Raw genomic sequence first — 19,699 nt, forward strand, 5'->3', positions numbered from 1 at the left:
CCACCCCCATTTTAAAGACATATTGGCAAAACGAACTAAATAAAACAAATCACCGCTGGTTCTTCACCTTAGAAGCGAACAAACCGTCATTCACTCTGGAGGGAAGTCTCGCTTTTGTGGATTATTTCCCAAATAATTATTGCCCAGCCGGGAGGGAGTGATCTTGAGGACAGTTTACCATGGAAAGGTGGCATTCAAATAATTTTTTATTCTCTTTTTGTACTTTAACTTTTTGTATGCTTTTAAAGTATCGCTGTATTCCCCCCCCCCCCCAATTATCTCCTTTCATCTTTTTGTAAATCTCTTTGAGGTGCTTTTTTTAAAAAACAAAAAAACCAATCAAGCGGTGTACGAGTTTTATGAAATAATTAAAAGCATAAACGATGGTGATGACTCACGTGAGGGGCCGCTCCAGGCGACCCCTTTGGGAGCCGATGACCTCGCCCAGGGCTATGTAGGCCTGTCCTAGGAAGCCCTGCCAGGCAGAGAGAGAGAGAGAGAGAGAGAGAGAGAGAGAGAGAGAGAGAGAGAGAGAGAGAGAGAGAGATCACAGATGATTTGCGGGGTTAGGAGAGGATGGGAAGGGAGACACACACCCCTCATTACAGAGCCAACAATTTTGTAATTTAATGCCCATTTCTGCCCTCTTGCATCGCCAGCTTTCTGCGGCAACTGAGAGATCTTGCAGGTACTTTCCCACTCAGCGCCAAGCACCCTCTCATCTCAGCTACATCGCAAGGACTTGAACATGGGTAGGCAAACTAAGGCCCGGGGGCCAGATCTGGCCCAATTGCCTTCTAAATCTGGCCAGCGAACGGTCCAGGAATCAGTGTGTTTTTTACATGAGTAGAATGTGTCCTTTTATTTAAAATGCATCTCTGGGTTATTTGTGGGGCATAGGAATTCGTTCATTTCCCCCCTCCAAAATATAGTCCGGCCCCCCACAAGGTCATAAGCATGGCCTTAAAATGGCCCAACTCTGAATATGTCAGGGATTGTGAGTTTTATGGGTGCAAAACTTCCTCACGCTTTCTCAACAGACAAGCCTGAAGCTGTTGTTTTATCAGGTGAGTCTGTGAGACCCAAGGCCCCTGCTCAGAGATGAGTCTATATCTTCTGCCTGCAGAGCGGTTCTGTATCTCTTTCTTGTACAGTGGTACCTCGGGTTAAGTACTTAATTCGTTTCAGAGGTCCGTTCTTAACCTGAAACTGTTCTTAACCTGAAGCACCACTTTAGCTAATGGGGCCTCCTGCTGCCTCCGCGCCGCCGGAGCCCGATTTCTGTTCTCATCCTGAAGCAAAGTTCTTAACCCGAGGTACTATTTCTGGGTTAGCGGAGTCTGTAACCTGAAGCGTATGTAACCTGAAGCGTATGTAACCCGAGGTACCACTGTACAGTCTATCTATCCTGTCTGTTCTTTTCTTTTCTGTAAGTGAATGCGCTCTCATGAGCTGAAGAAGTATTTTTTAGCCTTACTGGGGATCCTGTCAGAACTTGGACTTTGCAACCATTTTACTCTTTTAAACCTCAGTAAACCATTGCTGGTGAATTCTGCTCCCTGTGCGTGTTTCTTTGGGCTCAGCAGCATGAGAGCTGAGCTTAAGGCAGTCCGCTGCTCTGCTATTTTTTGCCCATGCCCTGGAGTCGCTGTGCTCAGGCATGGAGCCAGGGTGGCGACTGTTTTTACACCAGGCGTGGTCTATGTACACAAAAGCTGGCTGAGAGGGGTGCTCTCTCCCACCGCTGTCCCCCTCCCAACCCATGGCAAGGGCCGCATCAAGAGCACTGCATGCAAAAAGTCCCACTTGCAATTGCTGGTGTCTCCAGGTAGAGCTTGGGACAGATTCCCACCTGGGAATGCCAGAGAGCTGCTGCCAGACCATAGCTGTCAAGTGTCCCTTATTTGAAGGGACAGCCCCTTATTCCAGCGCCATGTCCCACTGCTGTCCCTTATTGATAGATGTCCCTTAAATGTCCCTTAAATGATGTCCCTTAAATTTCAAAGGAAGCAGCTCCTCTCCCTCCCTCCCTGCCAGCCAGGGAGGAGGGAGGCTCCAACTGTGTTGCTTGGCTGTGTTGCTCACCCAATAAGAAGTCTAAGAACGACTGGGGGGTGGAGCTTGCATGCCTTGTGTGTGGCTAGTTAATGCAAGCTGAGGGGGTTTTTGAATACTGGACGCCATTTTGTTGCACGTGCTGCTGCAAACTTTGCAGTGCAAAGCCAGGCCGGGGAGCCATTTTAAGTTGAGGCTGAATAGGCCTTGTGGTGCATGTGATTCAGATTCTATTCAGTTGAACCTCTGGTTACAAAGTTGGTTGGACAGTGTTCTCGAAGTTACCAGCATGAGTTTGACCAGACTGCAGGAGGACAGGAAGACTGGAGTGCCTGGAACAGGTGAGGCTGCAGGCCCCTTATTTTGGCTGCTGGTCCCTTATTTTCAAGGCTGCTGGCCCCTTATTTTCAAATCTGTAAGTTGACAGCTATGTGCCAGACAGCATGTCAACAATGCTCTGTGCTCAATGGGCTGATCACAGGACATCCCAGAAATACAGAAGCCATCCCAGCTTCAGACTGGATCCTGAAATGTCCCATTTTGGCTCCTGCAAGGTCACCCCCCCAAAAAAGATCGGGGGCCTGTGCTCTCTCGCGAGCCACGTGTCTCACGCAGGAGCGTGGCTCCAAAAGACTTGCATCCCGATTTTCCTCTGTGCCATGTTGGAGGGTATGCAACCCTCTGCCTTGCTGTAAGGCAATTTCCTATGTTGCTAACCTGGCTTGGTCAAGCCCAACCACACTCTACCTGGCTCCACCAGCAGAGGGCAGCGTGGCCGCTTCAAGGGGCGGGAGGCAGCTTACCTTCTACGCAGGTCATAATGGGAAACGCAGCATGGAAATAAAATTCAAGACACAGGAGTTAGCGGCACCATCCCTGCTACTATTCAGGAATCCCCAAAGAGCTCCCCCACCTTACCCCAAATTTCTACTTTGGGCTTGGCTCAAAGCATCCCCAAAAATCTGTTCTGGAGAGACCCCAAACCCACTGTAAATCATGCTGTGTGAGCAAATGGCATAAAATGTGATCCCGACTAAACAGACAGCTCAGTTGTAGAGCGCGAGACTTTTCATCTCGGGGCTGTGGGTTCGAGACCCATGTTGGGCAAGAAGGTTCCTGTGTTGCGAGGGGTTGTACTAGATGACTCTTGCGGTTCCAAATCTACGATCAGGAGGAACTTTTTGACTGTAAGAGCTGCTGTTATGTACTGAGTTGACTAAGACCCAAAAGGCAGCAGTCGGATTGGTCCTAGAACAATAGGATTCAGAATGCAGCAGTCTGATTGGTCCACAGGAGCCACCCAATCCAGCTCCAGCTGGAAGTGAATCCGCAACCTGATTGGCCTAGAGGTGAATCCCAGAATTAGCCAATCACATAGGGCCCATTGTGTAAATAATGTATATAAGGCAGACATTCTGGGGGAACTTCCATTCCTCCTCACCACTATGAGCTGAATAAAGAGCATGAAATCCAATCTTGATTCCGAGTATATTTCAGCTGCTTGACAGTGGAACAGGTTCCCTTGGAAGGTGATGGACTCTACTTCCCTAGAGGTTGTTAAGCAGAGGTTGGATGGCCGTGCTTCAGTTGAGATTCCGACATTTTCAGAGGGTTGGACTAGATGGATCTTGTGGGCCCTTCCAGCTCTACAATTCTAAAATATCCTGGGCTCTCTGGATATTAATGCTCATTGCCCAAGGCAGATGGTTATTTTCCTGCCCAACATTTTGTGTTCTTTTTTTTGGAAAACACAGCATTTCCTCCCTCCCTCCCTCCCTCCCTCCCTCACTTCCTTCCTTCCTTCCTTCCTTCCTTCCTTCCTTCCTTCCTTCCTTCAACTTGCAACAGACTTTCCAGGACCTCAACTAACTGCATTTTCTAGGTCCCATCTCTGCAGCAAACCCCTTTGCAGACGTATTTAGGGAGGTATGTACTCACGCTTTTGGGAAGGTTGCTAGTCTTGGAGTCCACATTGTAGCTGGGAAAAGCACAGAGAAAGTGCATTACTGCCTTGGTGTTAGAACATATCAGTGCCAGATTTACGTATAAGCTAAACAAGCTGTAGTCTAGGGCTCCACTCTCTTGGGGACCCCCAAAAAATTAACGGAAAAAACAACTAGATGTACATTTCCAAAATATAAGATAAAAAACTAATAAAATAAAACCTACATACGGTTAGAGCTTAATAATTATTTCACTATTCATATACTTCTTAATTGTATTTCACTATTATTATACTTAATTGTATTTCAGTTCAACAATTACTTTGATAAAAATACATATTTTGTTATGTGCCAATGGCTTTAGATACCTATTAGGTCCATAAATTACCATATAGCATATATTCAACACACAAAAAACCAGGAATAATTTGTTTTTGACAAAGGGCAGCTGGACATATAAAGGGCCCCATTACCTTCAGTCGCTTAGGGCCTCATCAAACCTAAATCCGGCCTTGGAACATATTCAAGGTCTGATTTGGAATAGGGTTTGAAAGCAGGCCTCAGCCCTGCAATCTGGGGGCAGGAATGTAGAAGGCAGGGGCATTGCCAGAGGTAGACCATGGGAGTTGAGCCCTACCCTTTTGCATTGGACCCCGGATCTCCTTTCTTCCTCCCCTCTTAAAACCTAAATTTTAAAAAAAGTTTCGCTTGTAGGATGGCTTTCCCTTTGAAAGTGACTCTAAAGTTTCAGCTGTGCCAGGGATGGAGCCCCAGTTGTTATGGGCTTGTGCCAAAAGTCTTTTAAGGATCCAGTGATGCCCCTGGCAATGAGCCTCTTAATCTCAGGGTTGTGGGTTTGAGCCTTAATTTAGGGGGGTTGGACTAGATGACCCCCAAGGTCCCTTCCGACTCCACCATTCTGTGGTTCTATGAAAAGAGAACCAGTAATCAAGCAAGCAGAGGGGTGGTAAGAGAAAAGGGGGTCAGGGCAGGGGCACAAAGTCGGGGAGAGGACCAGAAGCGACTCACACATCAAAACGAAGGTTCTGCTTCTCCTCAAAGTAATAGTCAAGCACAAATTTCCGGACAAACTCTGGGTTCAGCGTGTTGTCGATCACCTCCGTACGACCAAACTGGGACAGGGAGGTAAGAAAAAACAGAAGGAGACATGCAGAAGGTTAAAGAGGTGGCAGTAGCAACCCCTTGCATATATGAACTGTGAACACACCACACCTTTAAAGCACTCTCCTTGGGGAGGAAATAATCCTGGAAACTGGTGTGTTACAGGTGCTGGGAATTGTAGCATTGCGGTGGGGTAAACTGCAGTTTCCAGGATTCTTTAGAGGAAGCCGTGCACTTTGCATGTTTGGTGTACAGTGGTACCTCGGGTTACATACGCTTCAGGTTACATACGCTTCAGGTTATAGACTCGGCTAACCCAGAAATAGTGCTTCAGGTTAAGAACTTTGCTTCAGGATGAGAACAGAAATTGTGCTCCGGCGGCCCGGCGGCAGCAGGAGGCCCCATTAGCTAAAGTGGTGCTTCAGGTTAAGAACAGTTTCAGGTTAAGAACGGACCTCCGGAATGAATTAAGTACTTAACCCGAGGTACCACTGTATACTCAATCCTTGTATGTTTGCACGGAGGACAGGGCTGGCAGGGCTCTTGGGTTGTTGACTCACTAACCCTCCCAATCCATAGCTTAGATCAAGGGTGGCGAGTCTGTGGCCTTGCCAGGTGGTGTTGGTCGGCCCCAGCCAGCATAACCAATGGTCAGGGATGATGGGAGTTGTAGTCCAGGAATAGAAACAGTCTTTCGTTTTCAGATCCGGGAACTGCCTTTAACCCAAACACCCATTTGGGCCCACTGCTTATTTTTCTAAACATACATTTGTATGGTGACGGTCCTGCTGCCAAACCCCAACTGTTATGTATTCAGTGGTCTGAGCTTGAGTCTGGACTAAGGATTCTCCTGATTCAATACATGTTGTCCAATCACAGAACATTTCAGGATTTGGGCCTCTGCCACTGGCCCTTGAACTCTGAGTCGTGATTCGCAGTTTGGAAGTTTAGACAGCCAATCATGTTGGGAGTGGGAGTGGCCGATGCTTTCAGAAATGTATATAAGCCGTTGTTTTGCCTCTCTTTCCCAGTTACATAGTTCAGTAAAGGTTCTTGCTGTTATCACTGTGTCTCGCCTTGTGGGAACCCGCCTACAATTCACTAACTTCGGTCTATACATGACCCAATGTTTGGTCCTGACTCACCAGTGATCTAGAAGGCAACAGGTTTCCCACCCCAGCCTAAAAGAGCCACATACCTCTGGCCAAAGCAAAGCTGTCCCACCACAAAAAGTCGAGGTTTGGTGGAAGCAGCAGCTGCGGGGGAGCAATTTGCCCCCCGAGCGCCAAGGAAGCTACACCCAGTGGTTGTTTCCTGGGCAGGATTTGGGTTGGAGGACCAGGCCCCAGGGTGAGAAACGCAGCAGGGCTGGCCTACCAGCTACCACATTTTGAAGCAAGTGGGACGTTTTCATTCCAAAGAGGGCGGGGGGATGTAAGACCCATCAAGTCTAGACTCTAAAATAAATCTAGCGGCAAGCACAGACCGCATCCGCCACGCCACCCACAGCCCGGGGGGACTTCAGAGTCAGAGTTCATATCTCCTGGATACAACCCTAGTACCTGCCAAGTACAGCTGATGGTGACCATGTGGATTGGACTTGACAGAGGAATGGTAGGCAGCAGGCAGCTCATTGGCTGACCTCCCAGCAGGTTTGACCAATGAGGGTCTGTGCTGGTAAATTGCGGCAGGGCCCATATCTTGCAACAAGAGTCCTTTCCCGGTTTGATGTAACAGGTGTGCTGGAAGCAGAAGGGTGTGTGTGTGTGTGCCTGCGGCTGCTCACCTCTCTCCATTCCTTGTCCGCCGTTCCTTGGATGTAAAGAATCACAACTGCAAGGAGAGATGTCAGAAGAAGACATTCAGAGCAGAAAAAGAAAAAGAAATCTTATTCCGTACAATTGCATTTTTTACACATGCACTTGTGTTTTCCATGTCATACTCCCAATGCACCTTTTGCAGCCAAAGGTTTTGTAGGCACCTTATATTTAAAGCACACTTTCCCTTCAAAGAATCACAGGAACTGTAGTTTGTTAAGGGTGCTGGGAATTGTAGGTGTGTTGCGGTCCCCAGGATTCTATTTGGGCAGGGATGCGCTTTAAATAGCTGGCGTGCACGCAGCTTAAGTTTTGATTACACAATTGCTAGGTTTGTTGTAATTATTATCATGTTTCATTATGTATTTTAATGATGGGTATTTATATTTTAGTGCCAGTGTAAGTTGTTTTTTTTATATTTGTAAACTGCTTAGATGCCTGTCGTGGCATTAAGCTATATGTAAATTAATTAATAATAATTTCCCACTGTTCTGCAGGAGGTTTTCTGTTTTATAAGCTAAATTAAGAACAGACAATGGGTGCCAGCTGCAAATACAATACTAGGCAATATTGGAGTTTTAATGCTCCAACATCAATGTCCGTAGTTCAGTGGCAAATCTGACTTGGTCACATGCAAAGCTCTCAGATTCACTCCCTAGCATTTGCAAGTGAGCCCGGAAAAGACACTCGAGAGAGATGCTGCCCGTTACCGGATAACCGGATAGTCTGACCTGGGACACAGGTCACTTTTCCTATGTTCCCTGAGTACAGTGGTACCTTGGTTCTCAAACAACTTGGAACCCAAATGCTGCAAACCCGGAAGTAAGTGTTCCGGTTTGCAAACTTTTTTTGGAAGCTAAACATGCTCCGTCTTGAGTGTTATGCTTCCGTTTTGAGTGCCACACTTGCGCTTAGGTCTGTCTGTTTTTTGAGGCTCTTTTTTGTTGTTTTTGTGACTGTGTGGAATCCAGTTCAGTGATTGATTGTGTGACTGCAGTACATTGTTTATTGCCTTCATTTTATGGATCAACAGTCTCGTTAGTTAGTAAAATTCACATTATATTGCTGTTTTAGTAGTTGTTTTTAAAAGTCTGGAACGGATTAATCCATTTTGCATTACCTTCTACGGGAAAGCACGCATTCGTTTTAGAACACTTTGGTTTTGGAACGGACTTCCAGAACGGATTAAGTTTGAGAACCAAGGTACCACTGTACTGAGTACTAAGCGGCTGGCACTGGTGACGTCACAAACCCTCTCTTTCTGAAGCAGTTTGCAGTTCTTTTAAAATAGTTTCAGTAATTAAAAACAAGGCAAGCATTAACTATAGCTAGGTAAAGGTGTGTATGGCACTTTAAAAAAAATGTCCAGCAGCCTGTTTGAGGCATGAGGGAAAGAGGAAGAGTGATGGACAAGGCAGCCTTTGAGTTACTGGTCTGTTGTGCAACTCTCCTTTAATTTGTGATGTTGAGAGGGAGCCAGGTTTCTACTGCAGGAGCAGAACCTGCTGTGATGTCTGTTTATATGTTATTGATCATCCATCAGCTACAATATCTTTTAATCAGTTGACAGTCCTAGCTTGCACCTTCATCACAGAGATTTCCTAAACAATGAGATTGGCATTTAAGATCAGGCGAAGCAAACTCTCCATGAGCTACTTTTGCAATTTAGCCCGAAACCGCTCTGCGATATCATGAATTAGGCAAAGCAGTGACAGCATTCTTTTAATAATGTGTCTACGCATCTTGTCACCATTGCTTTATTGGGAAATGTATCAAAACTACACATGGGTTATGACAAAAGCGGCCTAATGAATCATACGATAAATATTATATGTATAGCAATCACAATTAATATCAAGGCAAAGATTTAATATTACAGTGCCATATCCTGCCTTAACGTTTATCCATCTTGGGCAATCCATTACCATCACCTGATCCAATATGTCAACACAATTAAATTCAGCGAGATTAATATTTCAGCTCAAATGCTGAACGCTATCATACCCATCTTCTCTGAATGGTTTTGCCATTTCTGAACTTTTAAAAGGACAGTTTTAAATGCCAGATCACTGATCAACAGAATTTCTCGGAGTTATATCTGATATTAGTCGTATGCAGAGTAAACCCATTGAAATCAACTGACTTTTGTAAATGAGCATCTTAGCTGGGTATCAGCCTCAGTGTATAACTTAAGTTATCCCAATTCCTGCTGAATGTCAGACTTTTAGATTTTTGCAGTCATTAATGGATAGCAAATGTATTCAGCTTCCTGCTCCGAATCCAGCTTTTTAAAATAGCCTAACAAGACTCTCCTTGGATCCAGACCACATCTGCAATATTTTCCACTCAGTTATCTGGGACCAAAACATCTGTATTCATGTATGTATCAAGTCAATCTTTACATGACTGCATCACCAACAAATGGAACATATCAGGTAGATTTTGTCAAGTTTCCATGGTTATCAAATGCCACTGTACAAAAACCTTAAAACAGCACTACTATGGGGCTGAAATTGAACTGGAGGACCTCAAGGTCCCTGCCAAGTCAATGGTTTTATGGTTGCAAAACTGACTTCCTGAGGCAAAAGACAAGATGGGGCCGTCTCCTGGTCCATAAACACAGAATAAAGGAATCAGAGAACTGTAGAGATGGAAGGGATCCCACAGGCCATGTAGTTCTGCTGTGGTGGAATCACAGCTAGAGGATCCCTGACAGATCCAACGTCTGTTTGGAAACCTCCAGCGAAGGAAACAATCCATCACTTTCTGGAATGGTAGTGTAAACTTACTTCAGTACTGGCCACAAGACAACATTCTCTATTGTGCCTGAGGTTTTTGCAGGGCTGGCTAGGAACAACCCAGCATCTGACGTGGCCACTTTGCTTTAGATAATGGCAGGGCCACCTGTCAGTCTGGACAACAGAAAGATTGCCATGTACCCCAGCCTGCGTCTGGGAAAAGCTGTCTTATTTCAGTGAATGTTGTGCTATGTTCCACATTGACATGCTCAGGCTGCAATGATGTGATGCAGTCACAGGGAACCTCTGGCCTCCAGGCCCAAAGAAGCCTGCCAGAGGTCCCTGGGGCTCTTTCCTCCCGGCCACACACACCTGCCACTCACCTGCAAAGGAAGAATCAGGAGACTAAAGAGTACATTCCAGGCCAGTCCTTTGCGAGCGCAGCTGACATTTGATGCTCTAAGGCATGGTGTGTGTGTTTGTGTGTGTGTGTGTGTTTGCAATCAAGCAGGGCATACCTTTTATGAAATAAATAAATAAAATTAAACTTGGCAAACCTCTCTGCTGGGATCGGATGCACTTGGGAGCTTCCGATGGCATCGGAAGTCTGCTAAAAGCAGCGCTGGCTTTTAGCAAACATCCGATCCAGCCAGGAACTCCTGCAAAGAGGAGCTCCCTAGTGTATCCAACCACAGCAGAGCGGCTTGTCTTTGCCAGCGCGACTTGCCTTTGGCACCAAACTGAAGCTGTGCTTAATGCAAGCTGCACCGCTATGTCTAGGGGCTGGATTCACTGAACGTTTTACTACAGCAGGCGATTGCCAAGTGCCAAGCCCAGCCCAGCCCCCTTGCCAAATGTAGCCCACAACTGGATCTGGTTCACTGGCCAAAAGGAGTTCCCTTGCTGTTGATGCAATGGGACGTTCACAAACATTCTGAGGTCACGGAATGTTTACAATCAATATAGCTGCTGTGAGGGAAGTGGGCATTTTGGCTGGGAGTAAACCTCTTCAAGGGCTGTGAGGTATGGGGTGGGGTGTCACAGGGCCATATAGCTGGCTGGGGAGGAAGTGAGATGACCCCGTTGAAAACAAAAGAGGCACAAAATTAGGGGAGTAAAAAACAACAACCAGGCAGACTGATTATTTCACATTGATTCAAAGTTAAGCAGCCAAATATTTAGCAAGAATCTTTACATTAAAAAACATTAAAGCCTTTTAAACTCGGTCTTCAGCCAAAAAGGCTCCCAGAGCAGCTTATGAAGATCATTAAGAAGGCACACGTTCGTAGAAAGGATTTTATGTAAGCATTGTTGATTTTATACTCATGTACAACAGCTGATAAAATAAAATGTAACTAGGTCATTTCAGGAACACATTGTCCACACAGTGAATGCAGAAAATTCACATTCTAGCTACTGAATAGGTTATTCCTCCCCATGTAATTAACTAGAAGCCATCTTTTAAAAAAAGGAGTCTATTTAAAAAGTCATTTTTAGATATATGTCAGTGTTGTTAACTTCACCACAACTGTAGCGTCCCACAGTGCCTGGAGCCATCCCTCCTTGAACCCCTAATGTTTTAAAATATTGGGCGTTTCTAGGTGACCTGTTTACTGAGCATTCGTTTCTGATTTGCTCGCAGGGAGGTTAGATGATGTTGTGGCAAAGTGAGCTTCACCACACACTTTCCCAGTGCATTTTCCCGTCACACTCCTTATCGCAAAAAAAAAAGTCCGCCGTTTTGAGGAAGCGGCTTTGTTTTGCAAGGCGACCCAGTCAACTAACCGCAAAGCCTGAATCCGCTGCCATGTGACTGAATCCCACGTGACGGTTCTGGAAGTGCCCTTCGAAAGAAGCCCTTGCCAAAAGTCTCTGCTCGCCTCGCAGTCATTATGAGGCTGATCCCACTTAAAAGGGACACCTGGGCTTTCTGTGGTTCAGCCACCAGCAGATAGAGACTCTCTGTAATTGGATTCCCCTTTTAGACATTCACCAGAATGTCTCCTCTGAGACAGCCTCTCTCTCTGTGTGTATGTGTCTGTGTATGTCTGAATCCCGTCTCTGGGGCCTCAAATCTGCTGAGAGATTATGTAGGCCACTGTTGCCATACAAGCAGGTACATGAGCTGGTCTCTACAGCTGGATAATTCCACAGACCACGTCAAACAAACTGCGGCTTCACACTTGCTTCCTCCCATCTTTCCGTTGAGCTCCTCCTCACATTTCTTCAGGATATGTTTCTACATTGTGTCCCAGAACTAAGACTGACTCAGTTCAAGGAAACCTAGGCTACATATCGATGCCCATACATTTAAAGCACCGTGATACCGGCCCGCTATGATGCACACCTGAGAGGTGCTGGAACGGCACTCTGGGGCACCCCAGCTCAACAAAAGCACGACCTAGAAAGCATGAGACAAGTGGGAAACCGATTGGACCCGTGCTTCCTAGGTGCAGGTAAAGGTAAAGGGACCCCTGACCATTAGGTCCAGTCGTGGCCGACTTTGGGGTTGCGGCGCTCATCTTGCTTTACTGGCCGAGGGAGCCGGCGTACAGCTTCCAGGTCATATGGCCAGCATGACTAAGCCGCTTCTGGCGAACCAGAGCAGCGCATGGAAATGCCGTTTACCTTCCTGCCGGAGTGGTACCTATTTATCTACTTGCACTTTGACATGCTTTCGAACTGCTAGGTTGGCAGGAGCAGGGACCAAGCAATGGGAGCTCACCCCATTGCGGGGATTCGAACCGCCGACCTTCTGATTGGCAAGTCCTAGGTGCTGAGCCCTCTGTTTGTGTAACTGAAATAAATGGCAACTTTCCCCCTGCCTCCATTTCTCTCCCCTTTCTCTCTTGCCTCCCCATTTTTAAATTACAGCATGCAAGCTCCTCAGGGCAGGCAGCTGTCCTCCTCTGTTTTGTAAAATGCCCTTCACATTGAGGGCTTGTCTACGGGATGGGGCATAAAATTCCTCCAGGGCTACCATCTATTTACACTAGAAACCCAAAGGGGTAGGCCTCTTAGATCGGCGACAGAACATCTGAACCTAGGACGTCCTAGGTTAAGACCCCAAGGTCTCCATGGGACAAATGTAAGGTTCTGCACTAAGGCAGAAAGAACCAGCAGCACAAATATAAGATGCGGGATGCCTGGCTTACTAGTAAGTAAAGGGACCCCTGACCATTAGGTCCAGTCATGGCCGACTCTGGGGTTGCGGTGCTCATCTCGCTTTATTGGCCGAGGGAGCCGGCATACAGCTTCCAGGTCATTTGGCCAACATGACTAAGCCGCTCCTGGCAAAACCAGATCAGCGCGTGGAAACGCCGTTTACCTTCCCGCCGGAGTGGTACCTATTTATCTACTTGCACTTTGATGTGCTTTTGAACTGCTAGGTTGGCAGGAGCTGGGACCGAGCAGCAGGAGCTCACCCCATCGCGGGGATTCGAACCGCCGACCTTCTGATCGGCAAGTCCTAGGCTCTGTGGTTTAACCCACAGCGCCACCCGCGTCCTCGGCTTACTAGTAGTACATGTGAAAAGGTCCCAGGGATTTTGGTGGACCACAGGCTTAACATGAGTCAACAGTGTGATGCAATGGCAGAAAAGGCTAATGCTATTCTAGGCTACATCAACAGAAGTCTAGTGTCCAGATCAAGGGAAGTCATAGTACTGCTCTATTCTGCCTTGGAAGACTGTGTCCAGTTCTGGTACCACAATTTAAGAAGGATGTTGACAAGCTGGACCATGTGCAGAGGAGGGTGATCAAGATGATCAAGGGAGGGTTTGGAAACCAAGCCTTGTGAGGAACAGTTGAAGGAGCTGGGTGTGTTTAGCATGGAAAAGAGGAGACTAAGAGGAGAGGTGATAGCCATCTTCAAACATCTCAAGGGCTGTCAGATGGAAGATGGAGCATGCTTGTTTGCTCCTGCTCTGGAGGGTAGGACTCCAACCAGTGGCTTCAAGTAATAAGAAAGGAGAGTCCGACTGAAAATATGGAAGAACTTTAAGAGCTGTTCGACAGGGGAACAGACTCCCTCAGAAGGTGGTGGACTCTCCTTCCTTGGAGGTTTTCAAGCAGATGCAAACTTTTTCAAGCAGTCAGCAAACTTTTTCAGCAGGGGGCCGGTCCACTGTCCCTCAGACCTTGTGGGGGGCCAGACTATATTCTGAAGGGAAAAAATGAACGAATTCCTATGCCCCACAAATAACCCAGAGATGCATTTTAAATAAAAGGACAGATTCTACTCGTGTAAAAACATGCTGATCCCTGGACCGTCTGTGGGCCGGATTTAGAAGGCGATTGGGCCGCATCCAGCACCCGGGCCTTAGTTTGCCTACCCATGTACTAAGGGCCCAACAGTTTCCTATTTTATAGGACACATCTGCTATATGTCTACTCAGGAGTAATGCCCACTGAGTTCCATGGAACCCGTTCCCAGGTGACTGCCATGAAAGATTGCAGCCTCAGCTCTTGTAGACAAGAGACGGGAGAAAAAGCAGGCTATGAGATGAGAAGTTGGCATTTAAGCAATGGGGAGAACCTCACGGCATGAGAAATGTTCCAGGCTTGCAGGCATAATGAGCTGTCTGCCTGTCTACCCATTGTCCATTGGAGGAGGATTAATTCTGATGAGAACGAGGTTTCCCCCATTAGCTATATTAGGAAAAAGCTCCACGACAGATGTGAAGGCGTTAGAATCCATTTTCAGCAGCGGCGAGATTTAATTGGGCAGCATCTATTGGTCACTGGGGACCAGTAGGGGCTGGTTGGGCGGAAGGCAGGGAGGCCACCAGTAGGGGGAGCCAGAGCCAACGGCAGGCACAGCCGCCCCCTGATTGGCTGTGCATATGAAAGCAGGCAGGTGGGGTTGGTTGAGGGCAGGCTGAAGGTTGGTGGGACAGTGGCCCTTCCACCCTCATGGGCCACCTTCTACTGGCCATTTCAAGCCAATTTTCTGCTTTCTCGTAGTACGATAAACAAGTCAGATTTTATTGCAAATGTTTTAATTGTTTTGTAAGCACTGCCATTATTTGACTTCACTTCAGTAGCGCTTTGAGGTGGACCAGAAGATCTTCCTGTCCCTCCGTGCTGCCCAGGTGGTGAAGCAGATTCTAGCAGCCAACCTACTTGACAAATCTTCTTTGGGCTTTTCGACCACATTCGTCACCTCCCACCAAGGACAGTGACATACTGCCCACCCCACCTCCTCACCAAATATCGACAGCTTGGCACACTTACCAGGATCAGACTTGGAGAAAGTATCCATGTCCAACAGGTTCCTGGGGAGATCGATAAGCAAAGGGGTAGAAAGAAAGATAAGAATGTGAGTTTGGAAATAAGAGAAAGGCCGGAAAGTGAAGTGAAGTGAAGTGAAGTGAAGTGGTGTGTGTGTGAGAGAGAGAGATTGAGATATTGAGGTCCCATCTACACGATGCTTCTAAAGCAGTATCAAACCACTTTAAACAGTCATGGCTCCCCCACAAGGAATCATGGGAAATGTGGCATGTTAAGGGTGCAGAGAGTTGCTAAGAGACCCCTATTCCTCTCAGTTCTCTGCAAGGGACTCTGGGAATCGTAGTTCTGTGAGGAGACGAGGGGTCTCCCAAGAATTCTCAGCACCCTAACCAAACTACAGCTCCCAGTATTCTTTGGGGGAAGCCGCGACTGTTCATAATACGGCTTCAAATATGCAATGGTGCAGGCAGGGCTTAAGGATCAAAGTTAGAAGCCTAGGATTTGTTCCCTTCCCTTCCGTTTCCCCCGACAGCAAAGTCACCTTGACCGTTCTCAGCCGCTTCCCTTCTCTTGTGTTGTTAGCTTTATTAATGCATCTGAATTAAGATCATTAAAAGAGGCAATCAAATCTGTAGTCAGTCGCAGCTTCGTGCTGGAGAGAGGAGGAAAGAGCCAATTCACAGCCCTCTCTGCCCCCAAGAAAATCCTCAGGGATGCAGACGACCTGAGAATGAAAACAAGGAAGATGAGGGGGCAAGGTGAGTCTACTTACAGGCCTCCCTCATGGCGAGACCTTGTGCCCTTATTGGATGCAGAATCCCTTCCCCTCTGTTGCTAGGACACTTCAACTGAGGTTTAAGTACAATTAACAGTCACGATTGCCAGGCTATTGTCACAGATCTGACTCCAACTGGGTGAGAAAACCCAGCAGTTCTGTATTCAGCCCAGAACTCGGCAAACAACTTGAATAAGCAACTGAAATTTAAATCTCTCCCTTGGTCACAGAAGTATACCATTCGGGAGGCTGCCAGCCAGTGTTGGCAATACTGCCTGAGTTGGATGGAGAAGTGGCCTGTCCCAATCCAAGGCAACTCCCTATGTTTGGCAAGCTTCCGGCTAATCGATTATCTTCTTCATTATTGTAATTTTTCAGGGGTTATTTTAATATCCCCCCTGAAAATAATACAAGCAAAGCTTCCTTAAGTTTCTAGTCAAGAAGGAAGATTAGTTTGAACATGTGCAGAGGTCTTAGGACATGGGCGTAGTCAAGATTTAGCTGCCCCCCTAAATCAATGCAAACCAAGTAGGGTGGTTTTAGAGGTCAAGTGTCAGCATTTTAGGTAATAATGCATAGACCACTCCAATCTCTGAGGTGATGGACAAATAGGAACGTTCAAGCCAAACAGAAGTTATCATTTTCCTAGATTGCTTTCTTTCCCTGTCTGTGGGTCAGCAGAATCAGTCATGCTCCCCCTCTGAGCTAGGCAAATCCTTGTTTTTCACTACAGTAAGCCTGCAACTTATGCACATTTAACTTGTGCGCATACAGCTTTGCGGGCTTGGCAAAAAATGTAGAAAGAAAGAGAATAGGTAAAAGGTAAAGGACCCCTGGACGGTTAAGTCCAGTCAAAGGTGGCTACGGGGTTGCGGCGCTCATCTCGCTTTCAGGCTGAGGGAGATGGCATTTGTCCACAGCTTCCGGGTCATGTGGCCAGCAGGACTAAACCACTTCTGGTGTAACGGGACACAGTGACAGAAACCAGAGCAAACGGAAATGCTGTTTACCTTCCTGCCACAGCTGTACCTATTTATCTACTTGAACTGGTGTGCTTTCGAACTGCTAGGTTGGCAGGAGCTGGGACAGAGCAATGGGAGCTCACCCCATCGCAGGGATTCGAACTGTTGACCTTCCGATCGGCAAGCCCAAGAGGCTCAGTGGCTTAGACCACAGCGCTACCCGCGTCCCAGAAAGAAATAATGCAGGGGCAGGAAAGGGGTGGACGTCCAGGGGGGGGGGGAAAGGCTTTGGCAATCCCACCCACCACTGAACCCAAAGTGATTATATGTGATTTTTGCTTTAGGCATGATCCCCGGAACGTAATCCTTGTGTAAGTTGTGGGCTTAATGTACACAAAACCACACATTTAATACGGAGCTTGTGAACTCCTTCATTTTAAAAAAAGAAGCAGAAGCAAGATACTAGTGCCCATGGTTGGTTAGAAAAGATCGGTAACTCATTTTTTAAAAAAGCAAGTTTCTAGCCCTTATGGTTGATTAGAAACACTTGGAAACTTGTTCATTTTTTTTTTAAGCAAGTTGCTAGCCATCCTGGTTGGTTAGAAAAGCTTGGAAACCCTTGGCTGTGGTGTGGTGCAGTTTGGCAAACCAGATGTGTGGGGGGTGGGGGCAGCGAGGCCAATACAATCACAGTGGGGCAGGGAGTACATCTCTCTTTCATGCCTCCCCCCCCCCCCCCCGAGCGATCCTCTCATCTCCTTGCTCTCTCTGCCACCCCTGCCCTTGCCGAACACTTTCCCATTCTTTGAAACTGTTAATCTTAGAAACCGAATGAATTATGTAGCCAAACTGGATATATGCAGATGTACCCGAGTTGCATAATTCATTCTGAGTACAGATCTGAGGTTTCCATGGAACAGAAGTCGGGAGGCTTTCGATGCTGAGTGCGTCCTGCTTGCTCTCAGGGCAGCATTCGTCTCCCCCTCAGCCCCCAACGTGTACTAAATTGGCATGCTGTTACGGAGCGTTAGGGCAGATGCTTTGGCCTCCCACGGAAGGTCAGCCCAAGGAAGCTGGTTATCAATGCTGGGCTAGTGCAGGCTGCCCACCCTGAGCAGCAGCCCCCATTCATTTCAATCATTCCAGCGGGGCAGCTGTGGGAAGCGCCATCTGCACTAGGGAATAACTGGGAGCAGGTGGCACTGTGGTCTAAACCACTGAGCCTCTTGGACTTGCCAATCGGAAGGTCGGCAGTTCGAATCCCCGCAACGGGGTGAGTTCCCATTGCTCTGTCCCAGCTCCTGCCAACCTAGCAGTTCGAAAGCACACCAGTGCAAGTAGATAAATAGGTACCACTGCAGAGGGAAGGGAAATGGTCCTGTTGTGCCAGAAGCGGTTTAGTCCTGCTGGCCACATGACCTGGAAAGCTGTCTGTGGACAAACGCCGGCTCCCTTGGCCTGAAAGCGAGATGAGTGCCGCAACCCCATAGTTGCCTTTGACTGGACTTAACCGTCCAGAGGTCCTTTGCCTTATTTTTTTTTACCCAGGGGATTCTGGGAATTGTGGCTCTGGGAGGAGAATAGGGGCCTCCTAACAACTCTCAGCCTACTTAACAAACTACACGCCCCAGGATTCTTTGCGGGAGGCCATGACTGTTTAAAGTGGCATGATACTGCTTTAAATGCATCACGCTTGATTCGTCTTTTTCTCATAGCTAGGCAATAGGTAGCCATCAGGTGAAACTCGGTTGGGGAGGACATCTCTCGCACCCCAGGCAAAGGCCCAGCATTTTTAGCCCTTCCTGGGCTGTGTGAGAGGAACCACTCCTGTGTTCTTTACTCATGGGAAGGGTTGAGAAACTTGTGGCCCCTCGCCCTGCAAATGTGGCTGGGCAGCAGCTGTCGTTCACCCCAGCTAGCATAGCCAACCGTCATGGATCATGGGAGTTGTAGTTCATCCCTTTCAGGCTGCACGCAGTCCATCCCTGCTTCAGGGAGATGCATCCCTGGTGGTCCACACAGGTGGGGACGGGAAACAGTGCTCCTACATCTTCAAGAGTTTTATAGAAGAGTTTTGTGAAACTGATGAAATACAGTTCATCAAAGAGGTTCAGTGCTGTCGTGTGTGGACTGAATTGGCACAATAGATAAAAAAAACATGTACTACAGGCAACTCCCCATTTATGCACATTTAAGGTATGTATGAACATGCACACGACCATCACCACAAACCCAGAAATGAGAAAACAGTCTCTAGCAATCCTTTGCAAGTGCAGTCCTTAGTAGCCTTTGCACTGGCCTTTGAGGTCTATGGAGAGTTGGAGTTTGAGAAAGGAGGTTTGGAGGGTGTTTGGAAGCTTTTTCAACGGTGTCCCCAGTATACGTGACTTCACTTAAATGCACAGAGCCTCAGAATGTAAAGGTAAATTTAAAGGACCCCTGGACGGTTAAGTCCAGTCAAGGGGGGGGGGGGGGGTTTGCCTATAATTGGCTTTCCAATGCTACAACATCTGTGTAATCCTTTGTGGGGGTGTCAGTTGCCACTGCTAATGATCCGATGATCACAGTCCGTACTGCATGTCTTTCCCTCCTGACCTCACTGTTTACAACACCGCACAACACCGTATAATGCTACATGCAGCTGATGAAACAGAGCGCGATCCGTAAAACCTTACGATGCCTCAACAAATTTGTTAATGTGTCGCAGCACCCTTTCCTTATCCCTGTAAGAGACTAACACTTCCGATAATCTGGTATCGTGTCTATTTTGGTCTAAAGAAGCCATGCACAAAATGAGGGGCTCCTCCATCGAAATAACTGGAGAGTTGCATTCCCTTAAAGGCTCCTCCAAATTGGCATTATTCCTTATTTGCTTGTACAAAACATTCACAGAGGTTAAATCCGGTCTTTACTGCGTATTTGTTCCAACTGGTATGTGGGGAAGTTACACGACGGCGAATGTTCATTCTACATTCATCCTGGGGAATTACACCTCTTGCCTCATTAATTCATTAGTTCGTTCCACACTTTTCAGCGGACTTCAAGTCACTTTCTA

The 19,699-nt window shown here is 47.2% G+C and overlaps 1 protein-coding gene across 1 annotated transcript in view; it reads right to left on the bottom strand.

The window, feature by feature from the left end:
- The window catches only part of CPNE9 (copine family member 9), a 60,171-nt gene that overhangs the window by 30,029 nt on the left and 10,443 nt on the right, over positions 1 to 19,699 (bottom strand). Inside the window, exons 2-6 of the mRNA XM_028719716.2 lie at positions 14,911 to 14,951; positions 6,907 to 6,953; positions 5,028 to 5,131; positions 3,994 to 4,033; positions 399 to 475 (exon numbers count right to left, since the gene is read on the bottom strand). Of these exons, the coding sequence (XP_028575549.1) occupies positions 399 to 475; positions 3,994 to 4,033; positions 5,028 to 5,131; positions 6,907 to 6,953; positions 14,911 to 14,951 (309 nt within the window). The remainder of the gene's footprint in view (positions 1 to 398; positions 476 to 3,993; positions 4,034 to 5,027; positions 5,132 to 6,906; positions 6,954 to 14,910; positions 14,952 to 19,699) is intronic.

This window comes from Podarcis muralis, chromosome 2, assembly GCF_964188315.1.
Source record: "Podarcis muralis chromosome 2, rPodMur119.hap1.1, whole genome shotgun sequence".
Lineage (NCBI taxonomy): Eukaryota > Metazoa > Chordata > Lepidosauria > Squamata > Lacertidae > Podarcis > Podarcis muralis.